The sequence below is a fragment of the Talpa europaea genome (assembly GCF_964194135.1).
Source record: "Talpa europaea genome assembly, chromosome: 4".
Lineage (NCBI taxonomy): Eukaryota > Metazoa > Chordata > Mammalia > Eulipotyphla > Talpidae > Talpa > Talpa europaea.
Genome location: NC_140070.1, coordinates 18,875,975 through 18,899,870, shown reverse-complemented (window position 1 = coordinate 18,899,870; position 23,896 = coordinate 18,875,975). Strand labels below are relative to the sequence as shown.

Sequence of the window (23,896 nt, the reverse complement as noted above, 5' to 3'; positions counted from 1 at the left end):
GTTCTGTTTCCCAATCCGAAGAAAACACTTTTTAGCCACACTGTTTTCCCATTTTATTTCACAGCAAACAATCATGGAGATGTACAGTTGTTACCTCCAAATGCTGAGGGCATACCTCTCTCTGCAAGACGCAGCCCTCAGCAGCTTGGTTGGTAGTGGTGTTCATTGTTTTTTGTTTTTTGATTTTGTTTTTTATCTGTGGAGGTAGATACCACTCTCCAGGCTTTGGCAAGTAAGGACTCCAAGGCTCAGCATGTGCGCTGAAACCAGATTGTAAAACTTATATCACAAACCACCTCTTTTCACCTCTAAAAATCTCGTCACGCTGGCAACTTCATCAAAAGGCTGTCCGTCACTGTTCTGTCTTCTCTAAAATCCAGTCCAAGTATTCAGCAACTTTGGTGTAGACACCTGGGTGATCCCTGTGGCCACAGCCTTCACCCCAACTGGTGATGCCCACCAAGTGCCATATTCCTTTGTGTTTACAAGCTAAGGGACCACCTGAATCTCCCTGTCACAGAGGGTAGAAAAAGAATATGATAGAAAGTTAGGATAAATGTGCCTTTAAAGTTCTATAGTCACACAACACATCCAGTTTCTTAGAGTTTTTCCACTCGCTCAGCCTCATTAGCTGTTGGATGTGGTGAAAATGATGTAATTCAATAATATGGTTGCATTTTCTGTTTATTCCAACAAAGATATTTTGACATCATCATCCCTATGTCAAATCTAATGTCCTTATATTTTAGTACAGTTGTCTTACATACAATTTCCCCCCCCTTAAATACTGCATGTCTCTGCACAGACTGTGACATGTATGCAATCTATGTGTAAATGACAGACATTCAATTTGGTAACAGTTACAGAACTATCAGATCATTTGGTTCTGAATTTTTTTTAAAAAACACTAGAATGATGTACTCTTGGAAAATATACTTTTAAATGAATTTTCTCAAGTTGCTGTTGGAGTTTTCTCATAATTGTAAGCATTACCTTACAAGCATCTGTCCCGCCTTCTTTATAGCCAGCACAAATCATCTGCTTGGTTATTTCATAATCGCTGTATCTTTTCTGGCATTCTTCATTTGTTACCAAAGGAATACTTGCCTTCTGTAGGATATTTTGGATTTCACCTATGAAGTACCAATATATAACTTCAGAAGAAGAAAATATAATATGAAAACAAAACTATAGCCTTGAAGGATATGGGAAAGATAAACTTTTTATTAAGATCATTTTTTGGGTAAAATTAGTAACAGTGAGAAAGTAGAATTATACACACAGAGAAACAGGAGGGAGATTGGAGAAGGGAAGGAGAAAAGTAGGGAGGGAGGGAAGGAGAGAGAAAGAGAGATTGAGAAAGACAACTAGTGGCTTTTGATGAAATGTTGGGAAAACCCTGCACCAGAGATTTTGCTTTCGTATTCTCTGCCATCTTCTTGTCTCAATAGAAATTCCCTTTTATCACCTACTGTCCCAATGCCTGGAAGTTCTTACATTTCAGGATTTGTTTTATATACTCAAAATGATAATTTTAAAGTATATGATGTTTGAAGAAAAAACCCAAACCTCTAGCAACACAGGAGTGTTTTGCTTTTTGTGTAACTGCAAGCGAGCATTTTCCATGAGGAAACTTTATAAGTAATGACGTGTCCAGATTCCCCATGGACATATGTTGGGAAAGCTCTTTGTTTAGTTGGGCTAACTTTTAATTTCTTTCTGTGTCAAGGTATTGGTCAAAAACTTCAAAAATTTGAATTCATTGGATAAAGGACTAAATCAAGAGATCCTCAAGCTCTCTCCAATAACATGCAAATATTCCCTATAGTGTCTATCAGGAACATAATTTTGGGAAGAAAGAATGATCTGTTTCCTGGAAAATTGAAATACTCCATGTATCAATAAGCAAGGATTTTTAACAAGGCTCACCGAAAGAATTCACATGGTTTATAAACGCAGATAGAAAAAAAAAATCTTTAACTAACCTCCAACTGAACCCTAACACTCCCTTCAGTTAGGAATAGAGGCAACACACACAGTATTAGCAGAACCTATGACTTCGCCATCAATTATATGTAAATTATTTTAATAACTATTGCAATTTCATTGGCTTCCTTTATAAACTCATGTATCTTACTGAATTATTTAAAGCATTGGTAGGGAAGTGGATCACTGGTTTCAGGAAGTGTTCATGGAAACATACAAAAACAAAACAAGACAAAACTAAGTGCCATAAAGAGAGAAGGCAAGCCTGCCTATACTGGTCATTCATGTGGCGGGAGAACCACATCCTGGAAAATAAGAACTGTAAATACTGAGGATAGGATGAATAGGCTGGTCTTGTTAGCCCCATATGGGTGTGTCCTTTTTGTGAAATCAAACAAATGATCTTAATTATAAAGTAAGATGATTAAAAGGTCTTCTAACAAAATCTTCCAGGCTCACTTATCAAGAATCACTGGATAAATATTTGGGAATGAGTAGATTGAAAAGATCAAGACGGTATATGCAATTTTAGAGAAAAGTCAATTAAACTGATCTACTCAATGTACTTTGATACATAAGATTTGCTTTAGGAACAACATTTAAAATGTCACGTCATACCTTTTTCCTTTGTGAAACCCCATCCAGTTACCCAACAGTTGGTATAAATTGTATTTATGTTATGTTTGGAAGGTAGGCATATTTGTTTTTGTAATTCTGAAAGATAATTTTTAAATTAGGGCTTGGTTAGACAAAATTACAGATGTAATTACAGACTTGAATAATGCATGCTTTACTTTACCCATATTCTCTTACAGTAGAGTAGCACCAAAAATAACCTTTTTGCTTTCTGTTCAACTTCTTTTTAAAAAAATGTTGATTTGTTTGTTGAAGAACTGGAGTGCAGGCCAGAGGTGCCAGGGGTGAGAGGATTTACCAGAGACATAGTAGGGAGCAGAACAGATGGATCTACTGAAATATACTGCTGAGGGGAGCCGCAGTTGAGACAGAAGAGGTCTGCTGCACCAGATGTGGGTTAGCTCCCAGCTGGGGATTGAACCTAGGCCACAGAGGTGATAGCACTGAGACTTAACCCATAGGCTACCAGAGAGGCCCCTCTGTTCAAATTCTAAGGGCAATGGTTCAAGAAAATTTCTCACCATCAGCGTCATTCTTACATGATATTTTTGGTATTAATTTTTCTGGAGACATTCTAAAACTCAGAACCCAAATTTACTGTCAAAAGAATGTAAAAGTTCTTGTGTCTTACTCTGTGTGCTACACTTAATAGTAATGGCCAAATGTCTACACTATTCACATGCTATTTGTAAGTGCTTTAACTATTAAATTTAGTTACTAGACAAATCAAGGTGTGATTACCATGCCCACTTTACAGATGAGGAAATCAGAGATGCAAAGAGATGAAAGAACCTTGCCCAAAGTCACAGTCCTTAATGGACAAAAGGGAATCTATGACTATGGAGATCTTTACCTCCTATGGCAGTACCTCCAGCCAAGATGCCACCATCTCCCTAGAGCTTTCTATTGCATCACTCTCTACTCAATTTACTCCTGGAAATTACTATCTTATCCCACTTGCCATCATATATTCTTGGTATGTCTAAGCCCAAGGCCATGGAAATTCTGCTACTCTTGTCAAAGGAAAAGAACATTTCCCAGATGACAAAAACATTCTTATGTCTATTGTTTCAGTAATGTGGCACTTAGCATTCCTACCTGAAGGAACTAACTCAAATTTCTTGCCCTGCAAGTAGAAGAAATTTTGTTTTTGTCAAGCATAGGTTTTAATTTCCTTGATGATTCTTGCCTTTTCCCCAATTCCACCAACCAGAAAAAGACAACCTTTCCACAATCAGATCGCTCAAACTGATATGAAATTTTTAAACAAAGCAATTCAGCTATACAGCTTCTTCTGAATGTGCTACGTACCAGTGTAATTCAAAGGTGCCTCAAGTTTTACTAAAGCAATATCATGACCACTTTCTGAGATTTTATAATCTTGGTGAATAATAATCTCTTTAATTTTTGAGACGGGTGTTTCCATTGTTATCGCCGACAGATTTGAAATGCCACTATAAATTCTCCAAATATCTGGGAAGGAAAGCCTAGGAGGGAAAAATAAAGGCCTTGAAATCAGGAAGACTGGCCTTTAGATTGTGATTTTTCCTTTCTCTTTCTCCCTCAAAAAAGAACTGGGAAGAAAATGCTGCCTATGACATATTTTTTCTTCTCTAAATTCTCCCCCTGGCACTTTGTCCTCACTAACAGCAGCAGTACTGAATCTCTGAAGATTTAGATAAAAAAACTGAAAATGTACATTTATATAATTATTTCATGTTTACTGTAAATACAAATATAAGAATGTTGCTTTTTCATTTCTGAGAGAAGTTATGGTAAGGAGAAACTCTAGCATTTTATCACAGGAAAATCAGGTTCAGTTCACCACATCTGAAAGCAGTGGCTTCCATGAAATTCAAAACCGTCAGAAGATACACTGGGCCAAATTAGGGAGACTTCAGCTCATTTAAAATATATCTGGTGGGGAGATGAGGGAATATGGTGATGGACCATGGGTGCTTTGGTGGTGAGAGAACTATGGTGACCAGGCCTCAGGGGAGAAATCATGTATCATCCAAAAATTAACAATGTAAGAAAAAAGTACTATATCTAAAAATGGATAAATAACATAAAAATTATTTAAAAATAAATAAAAACAAAAAGGCAAGTTGCACCCTGCTCCCCAAACTCACCCATCAAAGCAGTGGGCAGCAGTCAGGACCCACTGCGGGCTGATGATGGAGCCTCCACACAGGTGCCTCTGAGCTGGCAGCCTAGCTTGCATGCTCACCTGCCAGGGCCACTCTCCCCATGCTGAGTCTGTTCCTCCAACGATGCGTGAGTTTGCATTTGTTGTGCAAACTAAAATGAGAATGTTGGGCAGTTGGAATTAGAGGGGAATCAGAGTCCTCTTCTGCCTAAGGGAACATACTACATAATCCCCGTTATGTATTTCACAACTTGGTACTAAGCAAGCTAGACAAACAAAACAATACAGACATCTGTTTACACCTCTGGAAAAGGAAAGTGTACTCACCAGAGCCATCTCCCCTTTTACACAACCTCAAAGAATAACCAGAGATCACTTGTGTCCTGGATGTAATCCTGGTAGGGGAACCATCCAAAGACAATCGCAAGGAACACTTACACCTACGTAAAATGACCAGAATAAAGATCAAACTTCACAGAAAAGGAAGGCTCAGGAAATTGTCTTGCCAACTATCTTCGAAAAGGAAAGTTTCACTAACTTCTCTCCTCTACAATCCTCTGGGAGTAAAGAATAAGTGAAAAATTGACAGCGGATCATCTTTGTACAAGTCTCTTGGCAAACATTCACTCCTTCCACGAAGGTCACATTCAGTTCTTCCCCTCCGAAATCAACTCTTGAGTGAGTTTTGAAATGGCAGGGCTCTGTGCCAATTATAAACATAAAAAAATGAAAACAGCAATAATTCACCATTACACAACTTCTTAGTGAATTTAGGATTACGGCAGCACTATTATTTGTCAGCTGATCATAAAATTCATCACATTTTATGTCACATTATTATTGAATCAGATTACCAGGCAAAGTTTTTGAGCAGGTTAAAAGGCTGTATCCAGATATGGCATTTTCCTGAGGAGTAGGGGGACTCGGTGCCCCACTTTTCGAAGTCTTAAGGAAACAAATATTTCTATTAAAAAAAAAAGTGAGAGAGAAAGGTAAATACAAAAACACCTCTGTCAAAAAAAGCACTCCTGAAAATTCTATTCTTCTGAGAAATATTCTTCAAAGTAAATCAGGCTATAGTACTCTAATGAATTATAGAGATTAAATGTAAGTCAAGCCACATCTTATGGAAGAAAAATGATAGGCGCAGAAAGCGTGAAAAGAAAATGGTAAAATTGCACCTTCTAATTGAAAAAAAGGAGGAAAGAGCATATTCTGGGGATTTATGCTCCTGTTGTGCTTATGTAACCACGGCCCCTTCCTTTGGCCTCATCTTGTATATGAAGGAAGGGTGCGTAATCTGAGGGTAGAAAGGTAGGAGCAGAACCTTGATCAGGATAAACATAGCTCTAGTTTCTGAAACAGAGTAGTTAGAGCCAACCAGCTAAAAGTATAAGCTGCCGGCAGGGATTTTACTTGAAGCTAATTCCAAGCATTAAGGTCCTTTGTTTCCCACAGCTGGTGTTCCTTGCTTCAATGCTAGGTTTAAGGAAAAGAAGGCTGGCAGAAAACTCTGCTAATCTTTTAACTAATCTGCACCTGGAAGAAAAGCACTCAAACTGCGTTTAAGCATTTTGAGGGAAATGAATAAAACTTAAGAAAAAACTCAAGCTATGAAGGTAAGTGACAGGATAGTACATGTATTACGCATTCATACTCGCCTTTGGGATTCGATGGTCCATGTATTCGGATAGAAGGTGAAGAAGTGGCAGTTGGGGTGGTAAGTGCAGATGGTTCGACATACAAGAGCGTCTGGCACCTTAACTCTGGCAACATCCACATCAGTAAAGGCAAGATGTTGGAAGATGTTCATGTTGCAGCCTGTGGACTCGCAGAAGGAGGAAAGTCGTCAGCATGTGACATAATGCTGAGGAGATTTTGACCATTTGTAACTCATAGCACTAAACACCTAAGTGCAAAAAATGTCTGTTAAAGCAGCCCCAAACGTGTTTGCTGTTTAAAAGAGGAAAAAAATTGATCTAATTCTGATAAGTCAGATTCATATGTCAGAGGAATTAACTAGCTCTGCCTATACTACCAGCCCCATCCCCAACCAGTGCAAACAGCCTGAGTTCCCGTCCCTGAGTTCCCAGCCTTCGGAACACAAGGAATTGTCTTACATTTTTCTGAATTTTATGAAAAAAAAAATTTATAAAAAGAGAGAAACAAAAATTTCAGATAACTAACAAGAAAACCATGTGTCCATTGATTAGAACAGGAGAAAACCCACTTTCATTGTCCTTATATGATCTTATTTTATAATTCCACTTTTCTATTATTCACTCAATTTTATAGTAGAAATCTAACAAAATTATGTTGGCTAAAATATCATAACAGCAATTATTACGGGAAGGACAAAAGAATACTAATTCAAGCAGTTGGATCAAAAGAGAGCTTCTCCCCATAACATAATATTAACTTTATGTAGGTGGTCTAGGAAACAAGAACTCAACTAATTAAATCTTTTTTAAAAATCAGAGACTCTTCAAGCTGGGGGAGAATTTAAGGGGTCATCTATGCCAAGCTATAATTGCATCTTCTCAAGGATATCCCTGGCAAGTTTTTCAACGTTGAATTAGACATCTATAGTGATAAGGAGCTTACTACCTCATGGCAAGACCCATTTCTTTTCTGGACTATGCTTAGGTGTTAGGTAATACTTTATTTTTTTTAAATCAAGGTAACATTGGTTTGCAGCGCTGTATATTATTTAGAGGTATAGGATCCCCCCCTTCAGGTATAGGTTACCACGCCACCCCCACCCACCCTACCTCCCCCACCCCCACCCTCAAGTAGCCTCAAGTCTACAGTCAGATTTCTAGGGTTTGTTATTAGTTCAGTTTTATCTGACTCTTTGTTTTGTTTTTCCATATTCCACAAGAAGCTCATGAAAGCTCAGGTAAAATGAGCTCAAAGCAATCCAGACCTAAACACATCATACTCAAACTGTTGAAAGTAAAAGATAAAATATGCTGAATGAAACAGTAGAAAAAGAACTTGTCATACACAAACTGCTCCCAGTAAGAGTAACCACTGATTTCTCATCAAACCAATAAAACTCAAAGACAGTAAAATGATAGATTCAAAATATTAAAAGAAAAAGACTATTAGCCAAGAATTCTATGTCCAGCAAAGCTGTCCTTTAAAAATTCTGGGGAAATTATAAATCTGAAATTAAAGGGATTGTAACTAAAAACTATTATTAGGAACTGTATACTAACAAATTAGAAAAACTAAACAAAATGGACAAATACCTAGAAATACACAAACCATTGAAACTGACTGAAAAAGAACTAGAAAATCTGAATAGTCTAATAAAATATAAAGAGACTGAATTTGTAATCAACACTTACCCACCGAGAAAAGCCAAGGCCTTTACCACTGAATTCTAATGAATGTTTAAAGAAGAATGAATACCATAGAGAAAAAGTAGCCAGACAATTACCAATTTCTGAGAGTGCACAGGGCTTCAGTGAGAATCCAGATGCCACATTATCCAGGACTTTTATACTTGTGGGTGTACCTCCAGGACTGTGCTTTAATATGCAGGTGTTCCTGAAAGCAAAGAAAAGAGGTTACGCTGCTTCATAAACATTGAGTTACATGCAGCAGTCCACTCTGAGTTGACAGGATCCATGATGGGTATAAAATAAACAAAGTAATGAGAATAATGGCTTTGAAAATGAGTGGGTTAGGTGTTTTGCATTATTAACCAAATACACAACTTTTCCCCCTGCAGAGGAAAAGTTAGTGAGAATGGGGTGGGAACTTTATTCTTTAATACTAACCCTCATTCCACAAGAACATGCTCTCTGTGGGCCAAATGAAAATTATTTGCTTCGGAAAAATGATACCAAAATTGATTAAGCAAATAAAGGGAGTAGTTAGGTCTAAAAGCCTTGTTTGTTTTTCTGCTGGGAAAAAAAAGGTTACAATAAACAGAAATCCTAAAAAGTACCATCAGAAAGAACAAATGCTATAAATTTTACTCACCGATATCCTGCAATATAAAATTTTTCTGTGGCATAGGTGAAAAATTGGCAGAGGATATTGTTCGTACATCTTTTCTGGCATTCTTCAACACTTTCAACTTTAGATTCATTAATATTGACTCCTCTAATATCAATTCCTTTATAAATGTCACGGTGGCAAGCTGTACAGATAAAATACATAGAGCAAAATTCAGTATCCTTTCTAGAAGTAGATCATCCACTGTTTAACCATTTGAGTAGGGTAATTTGGAAGAATATTAGTCCATTTATGATATCTTCCATATTAATTAGGGGCTTTGGGATTTTCTTATTATGTCACTAAATTATTATACTGCACTTGAAATAAATATATTCTAATAGACGTTAGAGCACTGGCATGAAAAAAGGGCTACTGTACTTCCAAAACTATAAGGTATGTGCAGCCATAGAAGTAATATTTCATGTTAAAATTATTGAATAGTGATAAATAAGGCAGTAATGTATAAATAAGGCAGTAATGTATACTAGGGATTGGCCTTCAACCTCTTGCGCTGAGAGGGTTTATCTCTGTGTTATTTCTTGGTATTCAACTACTCCTGTCTGCTTGTGAATTATATCTGTTAGCCCTGTCATTGACATCTATGTGTCAAATCATTTTAAAATGTGAAGTTTTTATATATGTATGATGAAAGCATTTTTGTTCTTACTTTAAAATTATGTTATGTTCCACTTAAGCATCTTTTCAGTTGAAAATATATAGATAATTATTTTAATAGAATGTGAACCAAATTTTTAAATTTTGGCTCTTTTAAAGACTCAATTTTGTTAGTTAGACTCTTGGTTAAGGAAACCAGCAGTTTAAACCATATTGTATTATATATAATTTTCCACACCTAAGTGGTATGCTTGAAGATGTCATAAAACCAGATTAATGATGGTAATGGTGGAAGAATCATAGTTGAGCAGAAAAGATATATTGAGGTGGGCAGAGTGGTGGATTATTCACAGCGGTCCATGTACACAAAGATTTGCAGATTATCAGATTGTCAAACTGGAGTCTCCTAATTCTGTTGCATAAGAGACTATAAACTAAGGGGATACTTACAAAGTAAGGCTTTTCTTTATGGTTAGTGGAAAGTTATAAACTAACCTCTAAATATTTTAAACTAAAATTGGCCCTGAGTTTAGAGACTTTATGTGCCTGGCAGCAAATTTTCACTTTAAGATACCTAGGGAGAGTGAGAAGGAAATATTGAATCAAACTCTGTGAGAAGACTAAATTTGGGTGGAAAACATAATAATAATGAGAGTATTGAGAAAAGCACCATATTATATTTTTCTTTCAATTTTACTGTGATACACAATTGAAAATAATGCTTAATGAAATTGTACTAAGTTACATTAAGATCCAGATTTGATCTATAAAATAGATCTTGGGTAAACTACGATTGGCTACGTCAGGCCCACAGCTTTATGACTAAGGACTGGTTGATATAAACTACAGGTATAAGATGTGTGTGTGTGTGTGTGTGTGTGTGTGTATGTGTGTGTTGGGGGAATGGTATTACTGGGAGAGGAAAGGATGAAAAATGTTTAAATATCCAAAATTTGAACCCATGAAATTAACTATAGATAAATAGAGTAACTAAAGATAAAATCGCAATGATTTATGTCCTAGTCTTCATATTTCTTTCTAGAAATATTATTCTTAACAAGATTTACAGAGCCCCGTCCTTCAGTTTGGGTTTAGGAGTATACGACAGGGATTCTTAACCTTGGCACTGCAGACATTTGGGGCTAGGCCAGTTGTGTTGTGGGGGCTTCCCTGTGCTTTGTAGAATGTTTAGCAGCATCTCTGGCCTCTACTCACCAGATGCCAGTAATATCCCCCCCACCCCCAAAATATTGCTAAGTGTCCCCTGGAAGGACATAATTACCCTGGCTGAGAACCACTAAGAGCCCTCAAGTAAAATAGGGAGGGGAACACCTAGATTCTCTTCAAGTTTCTTGGGCCTCCCTGGTGGTGCAAGGGGTTAAGCACCACACTATGAAGCAATCCACAGCCTCTGCAGCATGAGTTCAATCCCCGGCCTGCCAGTGAGCAACCCACATGGCGCAGCAGACCTCTCCTGTCTCGTCCGCTGCTCCCCTCAGCAGTGTATTTCAGTTAGTCTGCCTGTTCTGTTCCCCACTCTGTCTCTGGTGAATCCTCTCACCAGAGGATCTCTGGCCTGTCACCCTGCATCCTCTCACCCTGCATCTCTGGCCTCTATCCCAGCTCTTGTATGCATAAATAAATACATCATTTTTTAAAAAAGTTTCTTACCTAGAATCAAGGTGGAATGATGTTTGGATGTTTATTCATTTTCTGTCTCCCTTACACTGTAGTGTAACCTCAGAAATAATAGAGGTTGGTGAAGCATGTGTTGACTGACAAAGACAAGAGGATGCGTCAGAACACAGCTGCATCTCAGTTCTGAGTGCTCCCTCCAAAAGTCCACTATAGTGGAGACTTCGAGCCAGAGCTGTTCTAAAGCAGACCCATTATTCACTCGAATTCTGCAAAGAAAGTCCCACCTTACCACTTATTTGATGACCACATTGCTTTAAGGAATGTCCAGAAATTGCATTTGTCCGTGATACTCTTGGCAAGGATCCTGTAACACTGTCTTTGAAGAAGCAACCAAACCTGTTTTTAAAAGTAGCTTCACTTAGGAAGTAAAATAATAAACATTGAAGATATATATATCTAGCATTTTTATACACTAATAAATATAGCCAACAATAAGGAAAATAATACCGCTTCCCTGATATGTGCTGGAAAGTGTATTCTTGGAGGAATTCTACAATATCTCATGGTCTTTGCAATATCCAATTTAGCATTATATTCCTTTACAATCACATTTTTAAGTACAGAAGTTAAGTTATATTAAAGAGCTAATTTGAGCACCAGATCATGCTGAAAACCAAGATGCATGAAATGCCAGTTGGTCTGAGTGGCTCAGTGTGGCCATTGGACATGCTGGTCAGTATTCTCAAGAGAAGAGCAAATTGGATCAACAATCATCAAAACAAGGTCCTTCTGGCACCTGTCTCCAATGCAGTATCAAGGGACCTTCATCAGAGTCAGCAGAGAAACAGTGACAATGTCTGAGTCACTCTGATACTCTGATTAAAAATGGTTATTAGCCACAGTGGGGTTGTAATAATACTGATTTATACACCTCCCTTCCCGACGGGCCTCTGGATGACAGGAAAAGACCAGTGATTTCCTGTTCTGGAGTTATACACCCACCTTTGGGTAAACGGGGGTAAGGGAATAGCTCAGATAGCCTGAATGATGAAGTGCTTACAGTTTCCACTGGTCTCTTCACCTCTCTCAGATTTAAAAATTTTAGTAGCTCAAATGAAACATGTATATTGTCTTCTTTGATTGAAAGTCAGGGAACCAAAAAAGATGCATCCCAAAAGAGTTTTCTGCTTTTCTTTTGAGGCAATTTAGGGAATTACTGTCTTTCCTTCATTTTTTAATTTTCCTGAGGTGTTATTTGCATCCACTCTTTCTGGCAATGCATTTTATTGAGACTGATATAAACAAAAAAAGTGTTAATGATCCTTCCTATGTTCCTAAACTTTTGGGGAACTATATTCTCACTTTGTAGGTTATTTTTCTAAATACATTTGTTCTGGATATTGGTCCAAATTAAAGAAAATTATGATGAAATTATGACTACACTTAGGAAACTATCATCTAGTAAGATTCTTAATTACCAACTATTTTCCCAAATGCTCTCACTTATCCAAATTACTAACTCTGGTTATTACTTAATTACATTCTCAACAGAATGTTTGCTTTCTCTTATAGGAGGGTTGTGTTATCCACAACTGTGATCATAGGTTAGACAGCAAGTATGCTTCATTTTTCAGATGAAATATACATCTGTTAACTAGATTTTCTTGAGACAATCTCCTAGCGCAATGATCTATAAGAATTTTCTTGAGACTGTGGATAGAAAGTGACTAGCTGCTCTTACTTTAAGTGAATGAAGCATTGTTTAAAATTTATGTTTCCAGATCCAAGAGACCTGGCCTCTTCAGTAGGTATAGCTGTAAGAATTTTCTTAGGTAAGAACCACTCCAAATAATTCCAATGAAGCTGAGCCTTGATTCCCATTTGAGAAATAGAATCCTGCCACATGCTGTCCCTTTTTACATACAACTGATTACATTTTGAGAAATGACTGGTTTCTCCAAGAATGAAATGGCAACTTTTTACCTTTTGTCTGTGTTGTTAGTTGAACTTGCAGGAAGAAAACTGAATAGCAAACACCTTGGATGGAAGGTACACATCATCTGACAGTGTTGGGCATTTGGGGAGTAGATGGCAGCTACATCCCCACCTTTGAAGAAGATATTTCTATATAGTTGAGTCAGGCATCCTGTGATAGAATAATTGAAAAAAAAAACCACATCAACTTCAAACCAAAGCATGTCATAATTTTAATAGAAATATATCTGTGTTCCAAACCTTATTACTTTCTCTGCTAAATACCAAGTGAGCTATACAACTTGACTTTCACTGAAGAGGGAAAATTAATATATTGAGGGAACTATGCGACTGATGCAAGATGTTATGTAAAGTCATTTTATTTATTTATTTATTTTTAAAGATATATTTATTTATTTATACAAGCACTGAGTATATTCAGAAGTGCGGGAGGGTGAGAGAATTCACCAGAGCCAGAGCGGGGAGCAGAGCAGGCAGAAGGACCGAAGTACACTGCTGAGGGGAGCAGCGGGCGGCAGGAGAGGTCTGCGCGCCATGTGGGACCCTCCTCCGGTGGCCAGGGAGCAGCCAGGGATCGAACCTGCGCTGCTGAGGCCACGGGCAGCTTTGCAACCTAGCGCTCAACCGCTGCGCCACCGGGGAGGCCCTGTAAAGTCATTTTATGGTACTTCTTTATAAAAAAAAAAAAAAAAACTTGGTAGATTTTTATTAAATCATACAATAATACAATAATTTGCACATAAATTATCCTCATTTGGTTTCTCTCTGACAGGCTATGGTGATATCATGCTTCCAAAATAACCAACCACCTTTTACACAGCAGACCTCTCCTGACTCACCCGCTGCTCCCCTCAGCAGTGTATTTCAGTACATCTGCCTGTTCTGTTCCCCACTTTGTCTCTGGTAAATCTTCTCACTCCCCTACACCTCTGGCCTGTAACCCAGTTCTTGCATGCATGAATAAATAAATCTTTAAAAAAATAAAAAATAACCACCTTTTAGGGGCTATTTTGGTGCAGTGATGAGCATGTCAGTCCCATAAAAATAACCACGTATGATCTCTTTTTCAAAAAACTTTTATAACAAATATCCCCACTAGAGCCTCACAATAGCTCTGTAAAGGGAGCTAGAGACTGGTTTTATACATATCTGACTTTTTTTTTTAAGAAAGGTTAAGTTAACAGTCCTGCTGAAGAGCTACATGGCTAATGAATGTCCTGGGACATAAATTGCCTTTAACTTCTACTCTTGTTCCCATCTCTAGGGTACAATTTTAAATGTTTCTCATCTCAGTTTAATGCAAGCAAGCAAGCAATTTTGGGGTGTTGGTTCCTTCACAAATGAGTGCATAGGAACAGTATTTGCTCTTTTTTAGGTAGTGTAAGCAAATACTAAATTGAAAAGAAATTCTGAACTACTTGCTGTTTGGAATTGTTCACAACTCTAATAATATGTGGAAATGCATTCCACATATTATTAGAGTAGTGAATATTATCTTTTATAATATAACTATTTCAAATATTAAAACGTTGCCTTTAATATATGCATTTAAGTTTACCATTTCAAAGTCTGCTTAGTAAGCTTTCCCAACCCAGGTGGCATATGCACTTTTAGATGATCAACTGTCCATGAACTACCAGATAGTTCAATGACAACTTGTCCCCTGCCCCCCCCATCAGCAGTCACGCTTCAATTTCACTGTCTATTTCTGCATGGCCTTTGAGGGAATGGGCAGCTTAGACACATGTGCTTTGTTAAGCTCTAAAGATTAAAATCTCCTCTGCACTATCCTAGCCCTTTGCGGATTCTGGCCATGAGTCTCTAATCACGACTCAAATCAACAAGTTTGCTCTGTCCCTCTCAGGGGAATGGCTAAAATGACTAACCCTTGGGAAGGTTTATATTTAGAAAAGCAGAGTTCTCTTCTGGTAGAAACTTCTGGGAATACAAGTTCCCAAGTGTATGGACTTTGATTTCATATATGCCCAAATACTGTGTAGTTGGTACAGCGACAGCTAGCTGCAAAGTTGCTTATTTTTTTTAAAAAGATTTATTTATTTATTTATACAAGCACTGGGTATAGTCTGAAGCGCGGGAGGGTGAGAGAATTCACCAGAGCCAGAGTGGGGTGCAGAACAGGCAGACTGATGAAGTGCACTGCTGGGGGGAGCAACGGGTGCAGCAGGAGAGGTCTGCACACCATGTAGGACCCTCGCCAGTGGCCGGGGATCGAACCAGTGCTGCAGAGGCTGCAGGCAGCTTTGCAGCCCAGCATTCAACCACTGCACCACCGGGGAGGCCCAAATTTTCCTATTTTTCAAGCAATTGGTGTTTTTAACTCCTTCATACACATCAAGCAGCCATTCTCCCCCATGATGACGTATGAATGCACAATGGCTGGTGATCACCTGGCGGTTATCATTCTGTGATAAAGGCTTTATGAACAGCCCTAAAAGGAGTGATTGGAAATACACTAACTTTCAAGTGAACCAAAAAGAAAGTTCTAATAGGTGTTGGTTCTTATCCTCATAATTTAGTAATGATGATAGCAATGATGACAATGACAATGAAGGCATGTTTGTATTGTATTTTAGATTGTGTATAAGGCACTTGATGTAAATTATCTCATAACATCAAATACTGCATTACATCATGTCACACTGGCCCTTGTGTATTCATGGACTTTGGACTGATTATTAGGTCTTATTTTAAAAAAGCTTCATCCAGAAAAGTAAGAAAAGTACTCTAATTTGCAAAACTGGGGAAGAAATACAAGCAACTGGTAAACATATGAAAATTGGTAAGAATCATATATAGAGCCAAGTTAAAACTGCAAGATGTCATTTACTCATCATATTAGCAAACCATTTTAATTATATAAGTTACCAGTGTTAATTTACTGATTCTGACTGCAAAAAGTAAAGTAAAAAAGGAGTTCAAAATGGCTAGTTCGAAATAAAATATATGGTTCAAAAGCCAAAGAACCCATAGTGGACTGACTTTGGGAGAATTGAATGGACCTGGTGCTCAGCTGATCCCCATCAACACATATATTGTCTTTATAAATTTGTTCTGTTCCATGATGGGTAGTCCTAGAAGCTCAGACTGTGCATTCTCAGATATATCAAGTCCGAATGAGAAACAAGTAAGAGGCTGATTCTTGAAGTGTAAGCTTAAGTCTCGCTGTAAGATTTGGCTTGAGCAGGTCACTGCAGCCAGCAGCTTGGCTCTTGTTTACTGGTTCTGATCAGTCTGGGTAACTAACATATGGACCCAAACTGGGAGACAGCAATTCCCAGAAATAAATTTTCTGTGTCCAGAAAGGTGCATTATGCCCAACCACAAAGCAATAGATGCTTAGTAGAGGTGTCTAAGGTGGGTAAATGACCACACTCATCTACTTGTATAAAAGGTCTACTTGGAAACAACCTCTCTGAAAAGTAACTTCACAATGATTGTCATTAAAACCTTGAAAATATTCACATCTTTGTATCTAGCATTTTTATTTCCAAAATTTTATTTTACAGAAATAATTGAATATGTTTCTAGAAGTATACTGAAAAATACCACCAATAGGGAAGAACACTAAACTCAAAATATGTGTTTTTGTATATACATATACATATATACACATATATGTGCATGAAAAGATAGTTATAATTTGGGACACATAAGTCATAAAAAGTACCTATAATTAATTACATTTCTATTAAATGTGAAAATAGATATATGTATCTATATACATATATTTATATATTTTTTGTATTTTAGTATTTTTTGTATTTTTTAAATATTTTTCTAAAACCAGTATTTTGCTTAAACAAGAGTTTTAGCAAAGGCTTTTTTTGGCACTGTGGGACTACAGACAATATATAGTCTCTGAGTTTTTGTTTATTTGCAACTCTAATTTTCTGAGCATGATCATGAAAATTATTTACCAAAGAAATGAAATTGAAGTGACCACAGTATCTCTGGCTTCTCCTTCCCAGCAGTCGATGGGAGCGTGCATGGGGATGATTATGCCTCAGAAGAGCAACTAGGAGTGAGGGAGAGGGAGCGCAGTGATGGCTTAGAAATATTAATATCTTAAAGAAATTGTATCTCTTCATGCATATAGCCCTTATGTAAGAGATATTAATCTGAGCCATCCATTTGAGAGGTAAGTAAGAAATCCTCTGCTGTAGCCATCTGATTTTACATGGGTCCAGAATTCACCTATAACAGTTTTACAGAGAAAACTCTACTCTGCAATAATTAATGAAAAAGTGTCCAAAAATTGTCACTTTTTTTCCAGAATCATCTTTTTTTCTTTGAAAATTTAATAAAATGGGCAAAATCAAAATCTAGGTTTTGAAACTGGAATTATCAAAATGGATGGCTTACTAAATTAATTTAAGCCAAAAACTTTCATTTCTGACTGGGTTCCCCTGTGGCCTAAAAGTGTAAAAATAAGTACCAGGTACCTATTTTATGATACTTAGGTTGAACCCAGACACCATGAAATGCCTAGCACTTTTGAATATTCAGGTAAAATAGATTTTTTAAATGTTTATTAAAGAAAATAGAGGTCTGATTGTTTTAAGACTGCTTTGTAGAGAATGATTTCCAAACAGAAATGACACTTCCTGTTAACAGATGCTTAAAGGAACTCACTTCTAGACCTGTCCCCCTGGGGTGTGTAGGGCAATACTTCAAAGAAGTACTAATAAAAGGATATGTTCCCTGACTTATCACAGCCTTTCTCCTTCCCAAAGCTGTATGTCAAATAGCTTTCTCTGGGGCTGGCAGGTATGTCCTGCTAATTACTTCCTCATATACTCTTAATTGTATGTCTCATTAATCATCCACTTACCATAGGAAACTGTAGTAAACAAGCAAATGAAATAAGCTGCTTGCCTGAATGAAATCATCCTAAAAGAAAAAGCAATGCATGCATAACTCTGCTGGTTGTCAATCATAGTTAACATTAACCTTAATTTTAGGTGATAGAACTTGTCTTGTATATGTCTAAATACCAAACCTAAGCACACAATTGCCAGAACAGAAAGCAAATGTTTTCTTTACATTTTGTGCGTAGAATTTGGGATTAGCAAATTAAGCCCTCCAGTGCCTATTGTGCTTAGTATTCATTTGTCACCTGTTATTAGTAATGGAAAAGAGAATTTAGAGCAAGGAATTAAACACATCTGAAACCTCTGTGTTTAAGCAGAAAGAAAATTACTAGCAACAATGCTGATAACACCAGTCTAGAATCCTTAAGTAAAGAAATACTCTGAAAATAGTCAAGCCTGCTTTTAATTTTTAAATCAGTCGTTATTCTGTTTTAAAAATATCTTACATTTATATTCTCAATATTTCCACATTTATTAGTTCCTCCTCGCTCTCTACACAGGAAATTAGAACATACACTAATACATTCCTCATAAAGTAAAAACTATGCTTCACTAAAAAAACTATTTGGTAGCAATCACAATAATAGAAGTTCTATACCTGATGCAATTTCTCCTGTGGTGCTGGAGGACAGGGTGTCTCTCACCACTTAAAAATGGACGGGTGTCAGCCTTTCCTAAGCTGACTCTGTAGAGAGTATTTGCTTGGCTCCAATGTTGACTTTGGTTATCTGCAAGTTTCAAGTTTTTGTCCTGTCAGCATAATCTATGACTATCCCATTCCTGTGTTCAGTTATCTAATATATTAACTCTTTCATGCTAGGGTCACACAATTCATGCACAGGTTTTATTTTTTTTTTAATTCAAATTTTTATTTTTATATTCCCCATACAATTACAACCCCCTTATTTTGACCCCAAGCCCTCCTTTCCCTGCCCCCCATCCCCCATAGAGTGTCTCTTGTTCATAGTTATTTGTTGATTTTGATATTTTCTTTCTTATAGTTATTCTTTTTCCTGGTCCCTTATTTAAGTTTTCTAGATTCCTGCTATGAGTGAGACCATCCGGTATTTTTCTTTTTCTTACTGGCTTATTTCGCTGAGCATGATCCCTTCCAGCGCCATCCATGTTGCTACAAATTGCATGTGTTTATCTTTTTTGAATGCTGAGTAATATTCCATGGTGTATATGTACCACATCTTCTTGATCTAGTCATCTATTTTTGGGCATTTGGGTTGTTTCCAAAGCTTAGCTATTGTAAACAGTGCTGCTATAAACATAGGCGTGCAGTTGCCCTTTGGAATTACTGTTTCTGTGTCATTTGGGTAAATACCTAGGAGTGGAATTGCTGGATCATATGGAAGCTCTATGTTTAGTAGGTCAAGAAATCTCCACACAGCTCTCCATAGTGGTTGGACCAGTTTGCGCTCCCACCAGCAGCGCAGGAGAGTTCCTTTTTCTCCACAACCTCGCCAACATTTGTTGCTAGTTTTTTTAATATGTGCCATTCTCACTGGTGTAAGATGGTATCTCACTGTAGTTTTGATTTGCATTTCCCTGATTACAAGTGATGTTGAACATTTTTTCATATGCCTGTTGGCCGCAGGACCCCAAATAACTGTTTGGGAATATTCCCAAACAGTTATTTGGGGTCCTGCAGCATAAATTTCAATGAACTGGACTTTTCCCATTATAATTAACTGATGCACAACCTTTCAAAGGTGGGATTGATAGCTAATTCTGGAAGGATCTTTGGGTAACTGATACCTATGCCTTCCCTTATGCTAGTGAAAGAAATATGTAGTGCTGAAATTTTAAGTATAGAAAAGAATTGGTTGATGTTAGAGCCTGCTCTTACCCAATTTGAGAAATAAAATAGAATGGTGTGACAAAACACATTTCGTGGAGCAAATGTGGCCCAGTGCTTGTTTTTGTAAATAAAGTTTTATTGTAACACAGTCATGTCCCTTAGGTCCTGGATTGTCTTTGTGAGCGCTTGCCCTACAACTACAGAGTTACATGGTAGTCTGATCTACAAAACTGAAAAAATTTACTTTCTGGCCCTTTTCTGGAAAATACTGTGTAGTACTCCTGGTACAGAGTTTAGACTTGTCTATCAACCTATTTCAACTGGAAAAAAAAAATCTACTCAATCTGTTCTAGCTCAGGGAGTTCTATTTTATTTTTAATTTTTTTAAAGATTTATTTTATTTATTTATACAAGCACTAGGTAAAGTCAGAAGTGCAGGAGGATGAGAGAATTCACCAGAGTCAGAGGGGAGAGCAGAGCAGGCAGACTGACGAAATACACTGCTGAGGGGAGCAGTGGGCGGCAGGAGAGGTCTGCGCTCCAGGTGGGACCCTCGCCCAGCGGCAGGGGATCGAACCAGCGCTGCAGAGGCTGTGGGCAGCTTCGCAACCCAGCTCTCAACTGCTGCGCCACCGGGTAGGCCCTATTTTATTTTTAATTTTAAGAAAAAGTCTCCCTGAAGACTGAACTATGCCTCCAGGCAACTTCTTTCCTTCAGTCCTAGATTTTCCTATTAGAGCTACACAAATTTTTTTTCTCCATTTTGTGCTTTTTAAAATATTTAGACCATAATAATCACTTATCCACATAATTTCCTTTGTTTTTTTTTAAATAATAAATTTTATTTTTATATTCCCCATACAATTGCAACCCCCCCATTCTGACACCAATCCCTCCCCTCCCGCCCCTCACCCCCCAAAAAGTGTCTCTGGTTCATAGTTTTTTGTTGATTTTGATTTTCGCTTTCTCATAGTTATTCATTTTTCTGGTCCCTTATTTAAGTTTTCTAGATTCCTGCTATGAGTGAGACCATCCGGTATTTTTCTTTTTCTTTTTGGCTTATTTCGCTGAGCATGATCCCTTCCAGCGCCATCCATGTTGCTGCAAATTGCATGTGTTTATCTTTTTGAATGCTGAGTAATATTCCATGGTATATAATGTACCACATCTTCTTAATCCAGTCATCTATTTTTGGGCATTTGGGCTGTTTCCAAAGCTTAGCTATTGTAAACAGTGCTACTATAATCATAGGCGTGCAGGTGTTCTTTGGAATTGATGTTTCTGTGTCCTTTGTGTAAATACCTAGGAGTGGAATTGCTGGATCATATGGAAGCTCTATGTTTAGTAGGTCAAGAAATCTCCACACAGCTCTCCATAGTGGTTGGACCAGTTTGCACTCCCACCAACAGTGCAGAAGAGTTCCTTTTTCTCCAACACTTCTTGTTGCTAGTTTTTTTAATATGTGCCATTCTCACTGGTGTAAGATGGTATCTCATGGTAGTTTTGATTTGCATTTCCCTGATGACAAGTGATGTTGAACATTTTTTCATATGCCTGTTGGACATTTGCATTTCCTCTTCAGAGAAGTTTCTTTTTAGCTCTTCTGCAGATTTTTTGATGAGATTATTTTCTTTGTTGTTGTTGAGTCTCATCAGCTCTTTGTAGATTTTTGTGATCAGTCCTTTATCATTAGTGTTGTGTGCAAAAATGTTCTCCCAGTCAGTGGGGTTTCTCTTTGTTTTTGTTATTGTCTCTTTTGCTGTGCAGAAGCTCTTTAATTTGATGTAGTCCCAGCTGTTTATCTTTGCCTTCACTATCACTGCTTTGGGTGATGTGTCTGTAAAGATGTCTTTGATGTGCAAATCACGTAGTGTTTCGCCTATATTTCCTTCTATATATTTTATGGTTTCAGGTCTTATGTCTAGTTCTTTAATCCATTTTGAGTTGATTTTTGTGTATGGTGTGAGGTAGTGGTCAAGCTTCATTCTTTTGCATGAAGCGACCCAGTTTTCCCAGCACCATTTATTGAACAAACTTTCTTTGCTCCAATGCATATTCTTTGCTCCTTTGTCAAAGATTAGTTGACCATAAATCTGTGGGTTTATTTCTGGCTTTTCTATTTGATTCCATTGGTCTGTGTGTCTGTTCTTGTTCCAATACCATGCAGTTTTGATGATTATGGCTTTGTAGTAGAGTTTGAAGTCTGGGAGTGTGATGCCTCCGTTCCCTTCTTTTTTTTTCAGGAGAGCTTTGGCTATTCGGGGTTTTTGGTGATTCCATATGAATTTCATCAATAATTGTTCTATTTCTTTGAAGAATGACATTGAAATTTTGATTGGAATAGCATTGAATCTGTATATTGCTTTTGGTAGGATGGCCATTTTGATGATGTTAATTTTTCCAATCCATGAGCAGGGGATGTCTTTCCATTTCTTTATGTCTTCTTCTATTTCTTTTAACAGTATTTTATAGTTTTCTTTGTATAGGTCCTTTACCTCTTTTGTTAGATTTATTCCAAAATATTTGATTTTTTTTGTTTCAATAATAAAAGGGATGGTTTTTATGATTTCTTCTTCAGATTTATTGTTTGTGTATAGGAAGGCTACTGACTTTTGCGTGTTGATTTTGTATCCTGCCACTTTACTGAACTGATTGATGAGTTGAATTAGTTTTTCTGTGGAGTTTTTGGGGTTCTCTATGTATATTATCATATCATCTGCAAATAGTGATAGTTTGACTTCTTCTTTTTCTATTTGGATTCCTTGGATGTCTTTCTCTTGTCTTATTGCTCTGGCTAGGACTTCCAGTATTATATTGAAGAGCAGTGGTGAGAGTGGACATCCTTGTCTTGTTCCAGATCTTAATGGAATTGCTTTCAGCTTTTTACCATTGAGAATGATACTGGCTGTTGGCTTGTCATAGATGGCCTTTATGATGTTGAGGTATGTTCCTTGTATCCCAAGAATTTCAAGGGCTTTTATCATGAATGTGTGTTGCACTTTGTCGAAAGCCTTCTCAGCATCTATTGATATTATCACATGGTTTTTATATTTCTTTTTGTTGATGTGTTGGATAACGTTGATTGATTTTCGGATGTTGAACCATCCTTGTGTCCCTGGAATGAATCCTACTTGGTCGTGGTGAATTATTTTATGGATACATTGTTGGATTCTGATAGCTAAAATTTTATTGAGGATTTTTGCATCAGTGTTCATTAGGGAGATTGGCCTGTAGTTTTCCTTTTTTGTGTTGTCCTTGTTTGGTTTTGGTATTAGTGTAATGTTGGCTTCATAGAACGTGTTTGGTATTGTCCCTTCCTTCTCAATTTTTTGAAAGAGCTTGTGAAGGATAGGCACTAATTCGTCTCTGAATGTTTGGTAGAATTCATTTGTAAATCCATCAGGTCCTGAGCTTTTGTTTTTGGGGAGGTTTTTGATTACCATTTCAATTTCGCTAATTGTAATTGGTCTGTTTAGGTGTTCTCTTTCTTCTTTATCTAGCTTTGGGTGATTGTAGAGTTGTAGGAATTTGTCCATCTCCTCTAGATTGTTGAACTTGTTTCCATATAACTGTTCATAGTAGTTACTGATTATTCTTTTGATTTCTGCTGTGTCCGTTGTGATTTCTCCTCTTTCATTTGTGATCCTGTTTATTTGTGCTTTCTCCCTTTTTTCCTTTGTGAGCCTGCCTAGGGGTTTGTCTATTTTATTGATTTTTTCAAAGAACCAGCTCTTGGTTTCATTGATCTTTTGGATTGAATTTCCTTTGTTTTTAACTGTTCTTCAAAAACTACAACATATTGTTCTGACAAGTGAATTGGATTTTTCGGGAGCTGATTCTTAAATATTTTACGTATGTAACTGCAATGAGAACTGTTTTTTATTAAAAATGTAAGCTAATGCTGCTAAGATGAACCAGCATATTTCAAACATGCATACTTTACTGAGTTTAGAAGCAAAATGCTCTGTATTTCTAATTCTCCTCTAGTTTATTCTTCAGTCAGGGAAACTCAAAATCAACCCAGGATAATGACACAAGGAACATTTTGTTAGAAAGTTTGAGCGACTTTGATGACAACAAATTCAAGAGAGCGATTTCTGTTACTACTCATTTTAGGCCAGTTACCCACCAGTTTATCTTTTTTTAAAAAGATTTATTTATATACAA

General features: G+C 37.2%; 1 protein-coding gene across 1 annotated transcript; it reads right to left on the bottom strand.

Moving 5' to 3' along the window:
* Positions 1 to 482: 482 nt before the first annotated feature.
* On the bottom strand, positions 483 to 17,940 carry KLKB1 (kallikrein B1; the record flags this gene model as incomplete). The annotated part of the gene is made up of 13 exons (XM_084231237.1): positions 483 to 511; positions 2,605 to 2,700; positions 3,934 to 4,109; positions 4,755 to 4,923; positions 5,099 to 5,211; positions 5,310 to 5,472; positions 5,626 to 5,735; positions 6,433 to 6,592; positions 8,217 to 8,326; positions 8,765 to 8,924; positions 11,325 to 11,431; positions 13,019 to 13,181; positions 17,883 to 17,940. The coding sequence occupies 13 exons, from the start codon at positions 17,938 to 17,940 to the stop codon at positions 483 to 485; spliced, it is 1,614 nt and encodes a 537-aa protein (XP_084087363.1).
* Positions 17,941 to 23,896: the final 5,956 nt, after the last annotated feature.